Source organism: Castanea sativa, chromosome 8 (assembly GCF_040712315.1).
Source record: "Castanea sativa cultivar Marrone di Chiusa Pesio chromosome 8, ASM4071231v1".
In the NCBI taxonomy this organism is placed as follows: Eukaryota; Viridiplantae; Streptophyta; class Magnoliopsida; order Fagales; family Fagaceae; genus Castanea; species Castanea sativa.
In genome coordinates this window covers 24,687,174-24,704,683 of record NC_134020.1, presented here as the reverse complement: position 1 = coordinate 24,704,683, position 17,510 = coordinate 24,687,174, and the positions used below count along the sequence as shown (strand labels likewise).

Sequence of the window (17,510 nt, the reverse complement as noted above, 5' to 3'; positions counted from 1 at the left end):
TAGCTATTTAGAATAACACAACTGACTCTTTTGTTAGATTTCTGTTGCTTTAATTGGACGGAAAATGCCACAAAATCATGTTTTAAGCGGGAATTAGTTACTGTGCACATGTTTTGGCTGACGTGATATGCATGTGATTATTTTTTTAACCAAAAGAAGCAATAGAAGTTTAACAGAAGAATCATATCTGCTATTTTAAATATCACAACTGTTTAAAAAGTCAATTTTATAAGGTATTTGATAACCATCTTGTATATTTACTTTTTTTTTTTTTTGAAGGACGACTTGTATCTTTACATATAACTCAAAATAGGAGGGGAAAAAAAAGAAAAGAAAATAAGGTTGAGCTTGATTCATTTTAATTTGCAAATGTTAAAAATATGACTTCTCTGACATTGAATATAATAAGTGGCAGAGTATTAGATATTGGGTAGATCTAATATATATAGTAATATTAGATGTAGTACATTAGGTTCTCGAATTAGATTCAAACACTTAGTTGTTTTGAATTTAATTATTATTGAAAAAGATAACACTATTTTTATTTTATTGGTTAATGTCAATTTATTGGATTTTGAGATTACTAATCGATGCATTGAACTATTTGAATTTAATTGGGGAACTTAATGTATTGCACTTAAGGCATTAAGTTTTACCCTTAAGTTGTGTTTGGTTCTAAGAAAATTTTTTCTAGAAAAGAAATTATTTTTAAATGTTTGGTTGCATTCCTGAAAATACCCTGAAAAATATTTTCCCGTGTTTTTTTATGTTCTCGAAAGAGTTTTAGAAAATATATTTTCTACTACTTTCTTACATTTTCTCATCTCCCAAGCATATATATAATATAAAAAGAGAAAATTTTAGATAAAAAAATAGTGATCGAGGACAGGGGGTGTTGGCAGCCACAAGCCCCCGGTGACAATGGTTGGCCATTGGAGACCAAGGATGATAGTGAGGGGTATGCAGTGGAGGTTCGATTGATAAGTTTTGAGTGAGAAGCAAAACCATTTACAAAAAATTAAAATTGTAAACCAATTTCTGCCATAAGTATCTTTATTTTACAATTAGCTGAAAAACAATATCTGTTGCTTCAATATGCCAAAGTACGAAAAATATGTTCTAGAAATAAAAAGTAGTGAGTCATGTGGAACACAAATGTATGTAGAAATATTAAGCTTCCAAACAATTGACAACAAAGTGGCTGTAGTTTAGTGGTAAGAATTCCACGTTGTGGCCGTGGAGACCTGGGCTCGAATCCCAGCAGCCACACATTTGTCTCTATTTTGCTATTTTTCCAGCCTTTTCTCCGGGGAGCCACACGATACATGCAGTGTTCTCTCATCATATCAGCCTCTGATCATGATCAATTAATATTCTCCATTTTTTTTTTTTAATGTGGAGAATAAATTAAGTTCTCTAATTCCTCAAAGTGGTAATGGCTCAGTTGGATTCCATGCTTCGAAAACTTGCACTTTGTGGTCTAGTGTCGTACCATCAGATACTGCTAGTTCTTCAAACCGAAGAGAAATAACATAACAGACATCACAGAAGGAAAGAAGATACTGTGACTATTGACTAAATCAAAACAAAACAAAGAAAAGCCACCAAACAAAACAAAACAAAACAAAACTAGTATATACTTTTATATCCTTAAAACTAAGATGCCACATATGTCAGAGAGGAAAAGTATATGCCTTGTAGCTCTATCTTTGAGAGCTACATGTCGTTTGCATCCCTTTTCCTCTCTTGAATTTTAAAGTTTCAACCTCACCGGGGTCTTATTGGCCAAGGAAGCACGACACTGTTTTTTATACGTAACCTTCATCTTCATATTAAGTGATCACATTTGAGTGAAAGACGAATTGCTTTAATTTCTAGTGGAGGTAGTGCAATCATGAATTGACGTAGATACTATAGAATTTCTACTTTCTAGCTTATGTGTTATCTGCAAATGCGATGATTTTTTATGTGTCAAATATACACACACATATACTTGTAGGTAGGTGGAGTGAAACACGAAACTGTAGTACTGATTTGACAATCATAGAGGTCGAATGTCCAATGATTCGCCATGCAAGAGTATGCAAGAAGATAAAATGTTACTCATTAGCTAGGCCTAGGACAGAGACCAACAAATGGGGTAGGTCGGCCATTCTGAAGGTCAAGGTTTTTTCTTTTGGATAGGTTCCGAAGGTCAAGTTAATTAATGAAGAAATTTACATAATAAGCTCAAGCAAAATTATAGACTACGATGATGGAGAGCATATATTTCTCTATGTAATCAAGAGGCTTAGGTTCGGACAATACACCATCCCCTCATTAGGTTTGAAGGTGTTGGTGCCTTCTATAGTTGTTAGGGAAAATAGTTCGTTCACTCTGCATTAAATTCTAATAAAGGTTATTGAACCTTAATTAATACTAGATGAGGGATGTCAAACTGTCAAAGGAGGTATCATTTTCCATACCTTCTTTTCTAGGTAGATAAGATTGGTTGTCAATCTCCCTTCCTTTTTATGTAGATAAAATTAGGTTTGGTCTGATATGGATTGCTTTAAGTTGGAGCCTTGGAGGTTTGGCTATTCTAGGAAAAAATTTACCATACATCGGATGCATGTAATACTACCTCTCATTCTAGAGGTAATTGGATCATACTCGATTACTCGGTTGTTTTGACCGTCAACCAAAGAACCATGCTTGGGGACTTTGCTTCACCAATCAAATTAAAGCTTTGGCAGAATGCCTTCAAGTTGGCCATGGGATGTGGCTTTAGACCTAGGCTTGCCCATCTTGGGCTCTTGCGATTTTCTTCCTCCACCTTTTTCCTCTTTAATTTTGCAACGAAAATGGTTCTTCATTGAATCTAAGGTCACATGCATTAAGGATGTTGGAAGTTAAGGGTTGATACACAACAAAGTTCATTTGTAAATTATGTGAATTTGTGTGTAGAATTGGACTCTGAAGTGTGTTGAATTGGCAAATCCGACATTAAATCTGTAATAAATATATAGAAATCGAAATAGAGTAAGAATGTAGTTAGTGTTTTTCTCAAATTATGATTATTAAATAACATCCTATTCCAGGTTTTATATTTTCCGTCTTTTTCTTAGGTGAAATCTTTTGTCTATTTTATCAAGGAATATATACCGTAAGACATATTAACCCACACCTTTACCCCCTTTTGTACAATGTGGTAATCTGGTTCCCTTTTGTTAGACCCAAATACATAAAATTAAAAAGGTTTGGGTTCCCTTTTAATTTAATATACATAAATATTTTTTGTCATGTATATCTGAAAGTGTTTGAGCTATATGACATCATATTTGAATACTATTATACGGTGTGTATATCAATGTGAAAATGCATGCAGCCAGCAAAGCTCATATTATGCTTTCTTGATGAATTAATGGAATCATTTTAGCTGTCTCATATATTATGCTTTCTATAGATTCTTATAGCCATTTGGTTTAAAGCCAAGCAATCGCTTACCCAAAAAATAAAATATTTATATGAGTTTAATGAGTATAAACTATAAAGCCATGGAATCCCATGCTGAGTCGATATGAGTATCAAATCCCTATTTTTTATTCTCAAAAAGGGAAAAAAAAAAATCCCAATTTTGAATTAATTTTGTTATTGACTAGACCGACATTTAAGTGCTCACAAGAGGCAGGACAGACGGCAGAGTACGCGTTGGATTTTGAAGGTGTTTTGATCAAAATAGTATTACCAATCCAAGCAATGACATGAAAGCAAAGAAAATATAAATAAATATATCCTTTTTTTTTTTAACCAAAAATAAAAAATCATTTTTTATACTGGAAAGTAGACCGTAAACGAGCTGAGCTTTGTCGAGTAGTACATGTTCAAGCTTGGCTCGTCAGGAAAAATCAAAAGTTTGAGCTTGGCTTGAACTTGTGAAAAGCTTAAAAATAGTGTTTGTGCTTGAACTCGTGGGAAAGCCAAAAGTTTGAGCTTGCCTTGACTTGGCTTGAATAATTAGTCCAGCCAAACTCAAGCTTAATATCAAGCTCAAACTCAAGCTCAGATCAAGTTTTTGAGCTTGAGATCTAAAAAAATTATATTATTAAATGCTTAAATCTCTAAAATTAGAAAAAAAGAAAATGAAAATAGTATACTCATTTTATCATGCACCTACTTTTGCTTATGATTAGCTATTATTCAAATTAATAATTTACATAATTAAATTCATTCATTCATCATTCCTTATTTATAGCTTCAACAATTATTCAAAATACAATTTTTACATTCAGGTTAATCATTCCTTATTTATAGCTTCAGCAATTATTCAAAATACAATTTTTACATTCACATCAGATGATGAAGGACTAGAAAAATACTTATTTGTAACTATTATGAATGAGAAAATACTAACATGTTTTATAACTTTACTTTAAATAATTGATAGTGAATGATTATATGTGGCCTACTTAATTATTTATTTATTTTTAAATGTAACTATAGTCTAAAGTTGTTCCTGATCAGTTTAAAGGGAAGGAAAAAATTAAAGTAATATAGGTAGTGGTCTCATGTTGGCCATGTCATTATTAAGATATGTGTAATGAGTATATTTAGCTAACATATATAAACTTATAAATGAGTCTATACTTGAATTGTTGTGTATCAAGCCTAATAGTTCATAAGTTTGTTCGTGAACAAATTTTTTTGTTTGGGCTCGGCTAGTTTATTAAACGAGTCTAAAATTAAGACTCAAGCTTGGCTTCTTTATAAACAAACAAACATAAACAAACTTTTTATCGAGCTGAGTCCGAGTTATTCATGATTGGCTTGGTTCATTTACAGTCCTACTGGAGAGGAGACTTGAACCTCAATCCTTACCCTTTACACTCTACAAGCATTTATACTTATGAAGTGACCATTGCGCCAATAGTACGCAGTGCTATAAATAAATAAATCCTAGCAATGACATAAATACATTAGAATTTTACTATGAGGGTAGTGATAATTGGTAAACCAAGCAAATCATCCCAATAGTTAGTCATAAGTCACAAGCTAACATTAAGGTGACCTAAGCTAAAAAGGGATGTGATTGTAACACTCCAAACTTATACTAAGGATTTAGATACATGACCTGTCTTATAAATAATCAACATTTATTATAATGGAAGATAGCATAATTAAATACCCACAAATAAGAATCAAACTATCAAGTCTTTCTTATAAAATCCAACAAACTAAAACTTTAACAATAAAATTTCCAAATACAATCTCAAATAGTTTCAAGAATACTAAACTCACTATCCTAAGAAAACATAATAAAATAGTCCATCAACTAACATAGCTCCAAAAAGAGTCTTTAATCTATGGCTCTAATTATCTACTACCAATAGAGATTCTACTGCTCTAATCTGAAAGAGTGGAAAAAAGGGGGTAAGCTAGAAACTCAATAAGAGACTACATAACATGAGGATGTCTCTCAAAACAAAATAATAATACCATTAAAAAAATATAAGCTTTACAAAAAATTTACAAATAGTTTTAATAGTAATATAATATACTTTGGTAAAACTGTCAGGAAGAAACCATTTAACTATAGCACTATACTTAGTAAATAAAATGGTAACCACTATAATTGGCCAAAATACACTAAATAGGTAGAAACAATATAATATAGAAATAAACAGTTTTTCCACTTATAAAAGGCCAATAACAATAAAACAATAATTTTATATGAAAAATATTAAACATTAGCCAGACAAAGACATAAACTGCTAAACACTCGGTATGTGAATCCCATGGGAAACAATAACACTAACCTCAAAGAGGCAACACTAGCTCCAAGGCTCCAAAGAGCAAATGATATCAATGTACCACACCACAATAACACTACTTTAGCTAAAGACCAACACTTAAACCCTGTGTTGGCAAAGGTTGCAGATTGTCTAGCTGACTGTTCAAAAACATTCTTACTTTATTATAATATTGTCAATACCAATCATATATCATATAATGAATATTTTCTCAAATTATAGTAGCTTCAAAGTAATAAAATTATGGTTTGTATAATGCATTGACAATGATATAAGATTTTGAAACTTCACTTTTGCAAATACACACACACACACACACACACACACATCTTGAGAAATGTCATGTTCAAAAGTCCACTTATCTCTAGTTGTTAAATCAAGCTTCACTTCAATTGTCCGGAATGATATCAATTAGAACCTAATTAAGGATCAAATGTCTCAATGAGGGCAGGTTTCGAATAATTAAAAAGTCCTCTTATAAAATTTTTCCTTAGCCATTGTGAAGATTTTTGCAATATTAGATTTAGCATAGCTTTCTAATATACATCATGTCTATACCATATTTTATATAATTGTAGTGTAATCCCTAATACAACAATCTGCAATACCTATATATATACCATTGAACACCACCTAACAAATGTCTATATAGGCTTTACTCATAAAGAATGGTGATACTACACATATATATTAGATCTCTTTCAAAATCAATAAACTAATGTACGTTTATTAGATACTTCCATGATAGCTTATTTTCCCTTGAATATATCAATATAATTTCTAAGATTTTCACGTGACTATGCGATTATGCGATGATGAATCCTAAGTCAAAGATGTGCTTAATGATTCCAAAAAAGTATGTATTATATGTTTACCTTAGCATAATATTAACTTGTTGGCTACTCTAGTAGTACCATGTTATTCTATTCTTTTTAGTGTAGAGAAACCCTAATTCTCTGGTCCTAAACCTTTACACAATAAGCACTGACTTTTTTTTCTTTCTTCAGAATCTCACCGTCTTTCTCTATCTTTCATGTGGCTGACTTAAAAAGACCCAGTGTGTGTATATATATATATAATAACACTCCAATTCAATCTAGGAAGACCAACCCCACTCCAATTAGTACTCTTAAATAAATTCAGTTTTACACATTAAATACATTTCCTACTTGGATTGGAATTAACTTTTCCTATTTGGGCTGAAATTTAAAATCCACTAAAACTTATCTCTTTAGCCTCCAAGAAGCCCATAAAACTTAAATAAGCTTCCAAGTTCTTAAATTCCCAATTTAACTCAAATTATGGTTGTTTAGATAGGCTAGAACTCTAAAGGATTCCAATAATACTTAAACTCCTAATCCAAATAGGTTTTAATCTCTTGTCTTTTTCCTTAACTGATAAGGAGTCTAAAAGTTAAATATAAATAATCCACAAAATAACTCTACACGTTATATCTTCTTTTACTTATTTTATTTGTAGATATCATAATATAAAATAATATCACATTCAAAATAAATTAAATAATTCATCAATTTCACTTTAGAAGCAATTAAATTAAATTTAAGTAAGATGAGTGTTACAATGATAGACAAGTCACATGTGGCTACATTAAAGCCTTAAAGGTGACCTATGCTAAAAAGGAATGTGATAGTCTGGTAGACATAAGATTGTATTACTTCCTTCTACAAATTACCTGTAGTGAATAATAATAAAAAATTAAACCCATAAAATTTAAAAGAAATTTAATTATTGAAATTAATAAAAAAAATGTATATGGAGAGGATTTGATATTCAACTAACTAACCATTTTCACTTATTTTCGTGATCACAAATAACAACCAAATCTATTTGGATTGAAATACGATGGGATTAATACAACAAGTCCCAACATATATCTTACAAATTTTATCCATAGCACCTAAACAAACTTGATCAATTCTGAAATAAAATCTAAGTTGGATATTAATTTATGATATTCAACTAACTAACTATTTTTTCACATATTTTCGTGATCACAAATAACAACCAAATCTTTTTGGAGTGAAATACGAAGTGCCTTTAAAAAAAAAAAAAATTAGAATCGAAATACTAAGTGCTTAAAACAACGAGTCCCGAATTAAATATATCTTACAAATTTTATCCATTCTAACTTTAAAATTTATTGCAATGCACCTAAAAAACCTTCCAATTCTAATATAAAATCTAAGTTAGATAATGATTTATGACAAAACTTAGGTATGGATAAATGCTGTCAAACAAAGGTATGGATAATGATTTTTTTTATTTTTTGGATAAACAAATACACACAAATGAGATAGAAAAAGGTTCTAATATTGGAAAAATTGATATTTGCTTTAATTGTACAAAGTACAAACCCTTCATTCTATTATATATATGTTGACGCTTAATTGGTGCAACCCATTTTACACTTTTCACATTTTATAATTCGAGAAATATAAATATTGTTACATAAATATTTTTTGCAACGATGAAAGAATTGGCACATTGTGATTGGTAAATGTGGTGTTTTTGGTAAGTCATATAAAACTAATATCATCAGAAGCATGATGTGTTGATCATCTTAATAAATTGCGAAAAATATAATGTGTTCAGTATCTTCTGTACCAACGCTCCTCATTACAAACTCCACCCAATCACAATAGAACACATTTTTTATTTATTTTTTTAATTATAAAATAACCAAAATATAAAAGAAAACAAAAGTTCAAATACATGACTTATTATTACAAGGAGTATCTATTCTATACTATTAATAATAAGATCCCCGGTTTAGTTTTCAACATTTTTCATACTAAAATATCCTCACACAAATTCTTAAACTCTCTAAGATACTTTCTCTTTTAGTTAAATAATTTTGAATTAAATAACTGGATAAAATAGTAATTTAATGTTGCTAAGTTTTGGGCTTTCTCCTTTATCTTCTATATCTGGCCTAAAATTTAAGACACTATCTCTATTTCATTTTTAAACATTGAGAGGTGGTACATCCACATTTATAATAAATCACAAGTAATTAGATGTCATTGGTTCAAATTTGAATAACATTATTTTTTTGTCAAAATAATAACAACCAGTAATAACATGCTACTTAAAATTTGTTATAAAAATATTGTGAGTATATTGTGAGTATATCATTTCTCGTAAATATTATTCCATGGTACCTTATATCTTTTTTAAATAAAAAAATACACACAATTATTTATACACCACTTTTAAACATTATAATTCTAAACTAAAATAAATAAAATAAAATAAAAGAGCATGATTGCACACGCAAATCACGTGTCATACGAGTAGGATTTTTATTCAGCACACCTCAGCCCACAGTTTTCGTGCTTTTTAATCACAAAGCGTATAATAACAAACAGTAGGAAAATCAGTTGCAGTTAACTACTACTACTTCAGTCTTATCTAGTAGAATCTTTTGAAACAATACTTATCTAACAAAGTCTCTCTTCTCAATCCTCACTGCTCTCTTTATATATATATACGTCCTTTCTTACTCTCTTTTAACGCACAGAAAGCAAGAAAGATACTTTGGTATTTTTATTTAAGAGAAAAGAACAAAGATTGAAAATTATGGAGCTTGATCTTTCTCCAAAGTTGGCTAGGAAGGTGTACGGAGGCAATGGTGGGTCATACTATGCATGGTCTCCATCTGAGCTTCCCATGCTGCGTGAAGGAAATATTGGTGCAGCCAAGTTGGCCCTGGAGAAGAACGGTTTTGCTCTTCCTCGTTACTCTGATTCTGCCAAGGTTGCCTATGTTCTCCAAGGTAAATTTATACACATAATTGTTATCTGATTTTTTTTTTATTTTTAAATTTATAGATTTTTGTCTTTTTAAGCATGTCTGCGTTTGTGGGTTTTAAGTTTTATTTTCGGATCAAAATATATTGCATGTTCTGTTGTTGTTGTTGCTAGATACTTTTGATCTTTTGATGATTCGTTTTTTCTTTTTAATTTTTTTTATATGTGATAATTAATATATTTAATGGATGGGCTTTTGTTTGGCTATGCAATTTGTAGAATAAAATTTTACTGGAATTTACTTTTTAATTTTTTTATTCTGTTAGATGAATCTGTGAAATTAAAATTTGGGGTATTCAATTTAATAATAGACAGCCTAAAGTTGTTCTAGTTTAGTGGTAACCATCATGTGCTTGGTGGACTCATCAAATCATCGATTGCTTGTTTTATACTCTATTATGATATTCTGTTTTTTGTTATGGCTTTTATTGCTCCATCTATTGTCGTATTCTTAATTTTTATTCTAAACTAGATCCGAACCTTATTTTTTTGGGTGTTTTTTTTTTCTTTCTGGAGATTGGTTTTTTAATTGGATTAAAAGAAAAGGAAAAAAAAGAAAAAGAAATCGGGTTGTTCGAATTGTTATGGAAGAAAATTTTTTAGGCGTTTAAATGTTGGAATGAACAATGCTTTTGGACCAGTTTGTAAATATGATTTGATAACTTGGTCTTTGGAAAAAGTAGTATGGTGCTATTCCATGTAACATCAGGAACATTCATTAGTTTTCTTTTCTGATATAGTTAATTAGTAATTTTGTTGAGCATATTATTGTCTACATAACTTTTTTTTACAGAGTAATGGTAAGAGTATGAACCAAATTCTGTCAGCAATTATTGTGTAATATCTTTGTATTGCAATTGTGGTCTACCTTTATGTTAACTTAGTGCTCATTGATTTTTCTTCCATTTTGTATAGGAACTGGTGTAGCTGGAATTGTCCTTCCCGAATCAGAAGAGAAGGTCCTTGCAATTAAGAAGGGTGATGCCATTGCCCTCCCTTTTGGTGTTGTTACATGGTGGTACAACAAAGAGGACACTGAGCTAGTTGTTCTGTTCATGGGAGATACCTCAAAAGCTCACAAATCTGGAGAGTTCACTGATTTTTTCCTAACGGGAACCAATGGGATCTTTACAGGGTTTACTACCGAGTTTGTGAGTCGAGCATGGGACTTGGATGAGAATATTGTTAAGGCCCTTGTTGGAAAGCAACCAGGCAGTGGAATTGTCCAGCTTCATGGGAACTTTAAAATGCCCGAACCAAAGAAGGAACATCGAGAGGGTATGGCATTGAATTGTGAGGAGGCTCCATTAGACGTGGACATTAAGAAAGGTGGAAGGGTTGTGGTGTTGAACACTAATAACCTTCCTTTGGTTGGTGAAGTTGGGCTTGGAGCTGACCTTGTCAGGTTGGATGGGAGTGCTATGTGCTCTCCTGGATTTTCTTGTGACTCAGCATTGCAGGTGACTTATATTATTAGGGGTAGTGGCCGTCTTCAGGTTGTTGGTGTTGATGGCCACAGGGTCTTGGAAACAACTGTTAAGGCAGGTAATTTGCTCATTGTGCCAAGGTTTTTTGTTGTTTCGAAGATTGCAGCTCCTGATGGTTTGGAATGGTTCTCTATCATCACCACCCCCAAGTAAGACTTTTTTCACATTCTTAGCCACATTGTTGCATTTGTTTTAGGCTATTGTTATATATCTAATCAAATTTTTTGTGTGCTTGTTTTTATTGGGTTCTCTTGGTTAATTGATCTGCTTGTACTAGACACAATTAATTCTTTATCAAGCCTATTGTGTATTGTCATTATCTTAGTGCAACAATTGATTCTTTATCAAGAACTTAGCTTAGAAGTTTCATGACTCACGAATGATTTTGTTTTTCTGTGGCAGTCCAATATTCACCCACTTAGCTGGAAGGACTTCAGTGTGGAAGGCTCTATCTCCTCAGGTGCTCCAGGCCGCATTTGATGTGGATGCCAATACAGAAAAACTTTTCCGCTCAAAGAGGAATTCTGATGCCATTTTCTTCCCTCCACCGAATTGATTTGATAAAAGAACTAGCTTAGTTTTGCTAGTCCTCTATTGAATTGATCAAAAAACTGGCTTTGTTTTGCTAGCTTCTTAATCGCCTCAATAAATAGGGCTTTCGTTGTCTTGGGTTTATGGTTGTAGACTTGTTAATATGGTTTTGAATCTGGATGTTCATTTCATTTTAATGCAGAACTCTTTCCATTTAATTCTAGTCACCAAATAATTTGTATAGCTGAGCCTATGGCCCTGGTTGTAGACTTGTTAATAGAGTTTTGATTCTGGATGTTCGTTTCATATTAATGCATTTAATTCTGGTCACCAAAAAAGCTCATGGAAAAATTGGTTTGGTTACTTTTTTAAGGTTGTGGAAGTCTAGAATGATGAAAATTCACAACTTAACGAATTTGATTTGGTTTTGCATTGGCTGGTGAACGAGGGTCCAAACTGGGCTTTAATAAGCACCGTTGATTCTTTAATTTGGAGAAATTATTCAGTACAACAAGACGATGGTTAGATGGTCCTCCTATCCTACAGAAAGAAATTATTTCAAATCAACTCCTAATTTGAAGTAGTTCACATAGTCATTGAAACCGACGATGATTTGTATTAACGGGAAGACAAATTTTTTTCCCATATTGTTTCCATCTATCTAACAACATCGGCCTATTCAAAGCAGCGCCTTTTCTAATTTCAATCAAAGATCATGATTTAGTTTTTTTTTTTAATTGCATTAACTTGGTTGGATTTTATGCATATTTAGTTTATAAAATTTATTGCAGTTATTCAGAAAGTTTGAAGTTCTATGTGCCAGATGTTTTGAAATTGCGGAAATAAATTGATCTTTTAGATTCTTTGTTGCTACCCCTTTAAGATGTAATTTTTTTGCTTTTAATTTTTGCTGGTGTTGCAAAAGAGAATGAGAAGGCTATTGTTTGGTCATCCTTCCCCTTTCCCAATGTATAGCAAGGTTTACCATCATTTTCTCTAAAAAAAAAAAAAACTCCAATATCTTCAAATAAAAATTTATAATGCTTAAGGGCATGGAGCTCTAGTAACTAGACCAAAACAATGAAGTACTACTGATCATAGTGGATAAGATTCTTTGATGCGCAAATCAAACAATTCATCCACCCAAAAACCTGACACTGAAACCAATCTAAAGGCAAGGAAGAATATTATAGGCATATACTATAACATCATAATCAAATAGTCTTTCACTCTGATGGGGCAAGTCTTGAGAAGTTGTTGGAGTACGTGTGTTTCAAACTTTTAAACTATGCTTGTGTCCCACATTGGTTAGAGATGTGTTCTTATGTAGGTTAATAAACCATAGAACCTTATAAGTGGTAGATTGAAAGATAATGGGCTAAGGGTTAGAGTTGGGTTTGGGTTGGGCGTAAGCTTGTCTATATCTCTCTTGGGCCTCATTCCTCTCACTTTCTTTTGGTTATGCCTGTTGGGCATTAAACATTCAGCCCGTTGGCATGCACAGTAGCCGTTGGTGCAGCCCTCAGCCCTCACATCATATAGCTTATAAACCCTAAAAATCACACTATTCAACACATGCATTTTCTCTCTTCTTCTCCAGTTGCTCTGTTTTTTTTTTTTTTTTTTTTGCTGCACAGAAATTTCAGCTTCATTTTTTTAAGAAAAGGAAAGGCAAGTAGGGTTGTTCCTAGTTCTTCTTGATTGAGTGTATGATCAACTTGAAGAAATTACTATAATTTAATCTTGGGGGTTGTTCGGCCAAGAGAGCCATTCACACTAAGTTCTACTCCGGGTGGCACGAATCAATCTTTAAAGACAACGCATTTTGCGTGATTCTATAGTTTGTGAGATCTTTCTAACTCTATCTATTTATTTTTGTCATTGCTAAATTTTTAGGGTTTGTATTGTTGAATCAAAACTTGTTTATTTAGCCATATTTTCCAACAAAAGTCAGGTTATCTATATGCAACAAAGTCTTGAGAAGGTCAGGTTATTTATATGCCACAAGAAGAGACCACTTGAATCATGAAATGGATTGTATTGCCCCAAATATTGCTTCATCAATACTACGGCACAACCAATTTGAGGCAATGCTACAACACACCCAATTTCATAATTTGTTGATTTGTGTGACTATGAGTTATAAACGAAAAGTAGTGCTTGCAAGTGTTCACCACTCACAATGCACAAATTAATAAGTTATCGAATTGGGTATGCAATTTGGGTGGAACCGAATTCTAAATATCAAGTGGTTGTAATTTTAAAATGATTCCATTTTATTGAGATTTTTCATGATGAAAAAGAGAAATGAAAGGATCCAACAAATATTTCCTCTTCAAGAATCTATGTGGACATTTATTAAATTGAATAGCAACATCAATAATTAAACAATAAATTACAACTTACAATCATAGTCTATCAAGAAAAATAAGTTATTGATCTCAAAACCTTGATTTTTTTTTTCCCTCGCTTTGAGGGACTACCTTTATCAATGTGAGATTTTCAGGGTCAAGAGATAAACCTTTTTCTTTTACAAGGATAGGGGTAGGAGTACTATGGTAGGTTGTAGGTATGTTAAAAAGAGTTTCTTCTCATTTCAAGATTTTTTCAGAAAAAGAAACAACAATTTCAAAATTTATCATCTTCCCTTGTGATATCACTCAAATGATAAAAAAACAAAGAACTTAAGAAGATAATTTATGCACACAAATGCAGAGATTTTAAAATATTGTATTAGCAAATGCTACAAAACTTTCATTGAGCTACAGCTGCAAGAGAGCATTAAAAATTCTCTAGTTTATCTATAAAAGGTGTAAAGTTGTAATTTACAACTATTTTATGTTGGCTTTAATTCCGTACCAAATTTGATTATAATTTCTTCAATAATTTCCTTGTATTTATGTGGGTTTTTAATTGTAAGGGATGAGTGTGAGAGAGTGTGAAGACTCCAGCTTAAAATGATGAAGAAGTGGATTTCGCGAGTGCCTTGCGAGAAGCTATCCCGCAAAAGAGCCACGTGTAGAGCACATGACTGGAATGCGAAGAGTCATGCCAGCTTGGAGTTTTCGTGAGTGTCTCGTGGGTAAAGCCTTCCAGCGAAATACTTGCAAAACATTCTGTTTGATTAATTTGTCATGTTTTGTTTTACTAAATCTTTACTCACACTATATATACCCTTATTATCCACATATTGTAAGGAGTGTTTTTCAAAGAGAAAATCCTAGAAAATACTCTTGAGAATTAGAAATTGTTATACCCATAATCATTTACACATTTTCTTGTGGTTTTCCTCTACTCCTACATCTTCATCTCTAAAATCCATGAGAGGTTGATAGCCAAACACTTACCACACCCAATCTGAGTGTTAAGTGAGATTTTGGTGTTGCTGGGAAGCATTGGAAGGAGCTATTCATTGGCGGATGCAATCGGGTTGAATGGCTGGATCCGAAAAAGCTAGAGAAGACAAGGTTCCAAGAAGCCAGTTGGTAGCAGGAGCTTGGAGGGCTTAAGTACATTGGATAGATTAGGCTTGGAGGGTATTTTGTTATTCGTGTATTTCAACTTATTTTCTAGTGGATTGATTTACTTGGAAGGCGGCGGAGAGGTTTTTCATTGAGTTTTTCGGTTTTCTCTTCGATAACACATTGCCGTGTTATCTTGTGTTTGCATCTCTCTTCTCTACTCTTTAAGCTTATCTTTTATTGTTGATATTGTATGAATATGGCTTAGGGTAATTGTATCGATTGTTTGCGCTTATTTACTCTTATTCTGCACTTAGTTTAAGTTAGAGGAAAAGCAATCTAGCCGTAATTTTTATTTAGAGTCTAACAAACTCTTGTGTTTTCACACAAATCTGAGTTTTTAGTTCTTTTGGTGTATCATTAGAAATTTTGGATTCTGTTGTATAAATATTCTATGTTTTAGCAGAGAGCCCAAAGTTGTACTAGTTTCGTGGCGTCCATCATGGACTAGGTGCACTCAAGTCATCGATGGCATGTTTTAATGTATTATGATATTCTGTTTTCGTTATTGCTCTATCTTTGTCATATATATATATATATATATATATATATATATATATATATATATATATTTTTTTTTTTTCTAAATTTTATCCAAACTTTTTTTTCTAGTGTTTTCACTTGAGGTTGGTTTCTTAATTGAATTTAAAGAATATATATATAAAAAAGTAATTAGGTTGTTCAACTTATTATGGAAGAATAAATTTGTAGGCCTTTATAGCCTACAAACATTGGAAGGAAATATGCTTTTATACCAGGTTGTATTTGAAAAGGTAGTATTGTGCTATTATGCATGTAGCAGATGATTAAACATCTAGTAATTTTCTTCTCTGATGTAATTAATTTGTAATTTTGCTGAACATATTGTCTACATATGAACCAAATTCTGTCAGCAATCATTGTGTAGTATCATGTAATATCTTTGTATTGCAATTGTGGTTTACCTCTATGTTAACTTAGTGCTCATTGATTTTTCTTTGTATAGAAACTGGTGTAGCTGGAATTGTCCTTCCTGAATCCGAAGAGAAGGTGATGCCATTGCCCTTCCTTTTGGTGTTGTTACATGGTGGTACAACAAGGAGGACACTGAGTTAGTTTTTCTGTTCATGGGAGATACTTCAAAAGCTCACAAATCTGGGGAATTCACTGATTTTTTCCTAACGGGTTCCAATGGAATCTTCACAGGGTTCACTACTGAGTTTGTAAGTCGAGCATGGGACTTGGATGATAATTTTGTTAAGGACCTTGTGGGAAAGCAATCAGGCAATGGAATTGTCCAGCTTCATGGGAACTTTAAAAGGCCTCAACCAAAGAAAGAACATCGAGAGGGTATGGCATTGAATTGTGAGGAGGCTCCATTAGACGTGGACATTAAGAAAGGTGGAAGGGTTGTGGTCTTGAACACTAATAACCTTCCTTTGGTTGGTGAAGTTGGGCTTGGAGCTGACCTTGTTAGGTTGGTTGGGAGTGCTATGTGCTCTCCTGGATTTTCTTGTGACTCAGCATTGCAGGTGACTTATGTTATTAGGGGTAGTGGCTGTCTTCAGGTTGTTGGTGTTGATGGCCACAGGGTCTTGGAAACAACTGTTAAGGCAGGTAATTTGCTCATTGTGCCAAGGTTTTTTGTTGTTTCGAAGATTGCAGCTCCTGATGGTATGGAGTGGTTCTCTATCATCACCACCCCCAAGTAAGACTTCCACATTCTTAGCTTGCATTTGTTTTAGGCTATTGTTTTATATCTAATCGAATTTTTTGTGGGCTTGTTTAGCTTTTGGTTCTCCTGGTTAATTGATCTGCTAGTATTAGACACAATTAATTCTTTATCAAGGATATTGTGTATTATCATTATCTTGGTGCAATAATTGATTCTTTATCAAGAACCTTAGCTGTATAAGTTCCATGGCTCATGAATGATTATGTTTTTCTGTGGCAGTCCAATATTCACCCACTTAGCTGGAAGGACTTCAGTGTGGAAGGCTCTATCTCCTCAGGTGCTCCAGGCCGCATTTGATGTGGATGCCATTACAGAAAAACCACTCAAGAAGGACTTCTGAATTTCTGATGCCATTTCTTCCCTCCACCAAATTGATAAAAAAACCTAGCTTAATTTTTCTAGTTTCTTATTCGCCTCAATAAACTTAGTGTTAGCTGTAGGGCTTTTGTTGTCCTTTGTGTTTTGTTTATGGTTGTAGACTTGTTAATATGGTTTATCTTTCCATTTAACTCTAGTCACCAAATAATTTGTATATGTCGTTGATTCTGGATGCTCATTTCATTGTAATGCATATTTCTTTCTGTTTAACTCTAGTCACCAGATAATTTGTATATGTCATTGAGCTGAAAATAAAGTTT

General features: G+C 32.6%; 2 protein-coding genes and 1 non-coding gene across 4 annotated transcripts; all 3 read left to right on the top strand.

Annotated features, from left to right (window-relative positions):
- Positions 1–1,197: 1,197 nt before the first annotated feature.
- Positions 1,198–1,269, top strand: TRNAH-GUG (transfer RNA histidin (anticodon GUG)). Its single transcript has one exon. It is a non-coding gene; the product is annotated as a tRNA-His (tRNA).
- A 7,770-nt stretch (positions 1,270–9,039) lies between these two features.
- LOC142608354 (11S globulin seed storage protein Ana o 2.0101-like) lies at positions 9,040–11,855 on the top strand. Its single transcript, XM_075780114.1, has 3 exons — positions 9,040–9,585; positions 10,535–11,255; positions 11,509–11,855. The coding sequence occupies exons 1-3, from the start codon at positions 9,390–9,392 to the stop codon at positions 11,660–11,662; spliced, it is 1,071 nt and encodes a 356-aa protein (XP_075636229.1). The 5' UTR covers positions 9,040–9,389; the 3' UTR covers positions 11,663–11,855.
- Positions 11,856–13,422: 1,567 nt separating this feature from the next.
- On the top strand, positions 13,423–17,279 carry LOC142608194 (13S globulin basic chain-like). Of its 2 annotated transcripts, none has more exons than XM_075779913.1 (3): positions 13,423–13,477; positions 16,144–16,845; positions 17,092–17,279. In XM_075779913.1, exons 2-3 carry the CDS (start codon positions 16,265–16,267, stop codon positions 17,210–17,212), a joined length of 702 nt encoding a protein of 233 aa, XP_075636028.1. In that variant the 5' UTR covers positions 13,423–13,477; positions 16,144–16,264; the 3' UTR covers positions 17,213–17,279. The 2 variants fall into 2 exon arrangements, with proteins under 2 accessions (XP_075636028.1, XP_075636029.1); XM_075779914.1 differs by lacking the exon at positions 13,423–13,477 and adding an exon at positions 14,593–14,719.
- The last annotated feature ends 231 nt before the right edge of the window (positions 17,280–17,510 follow it).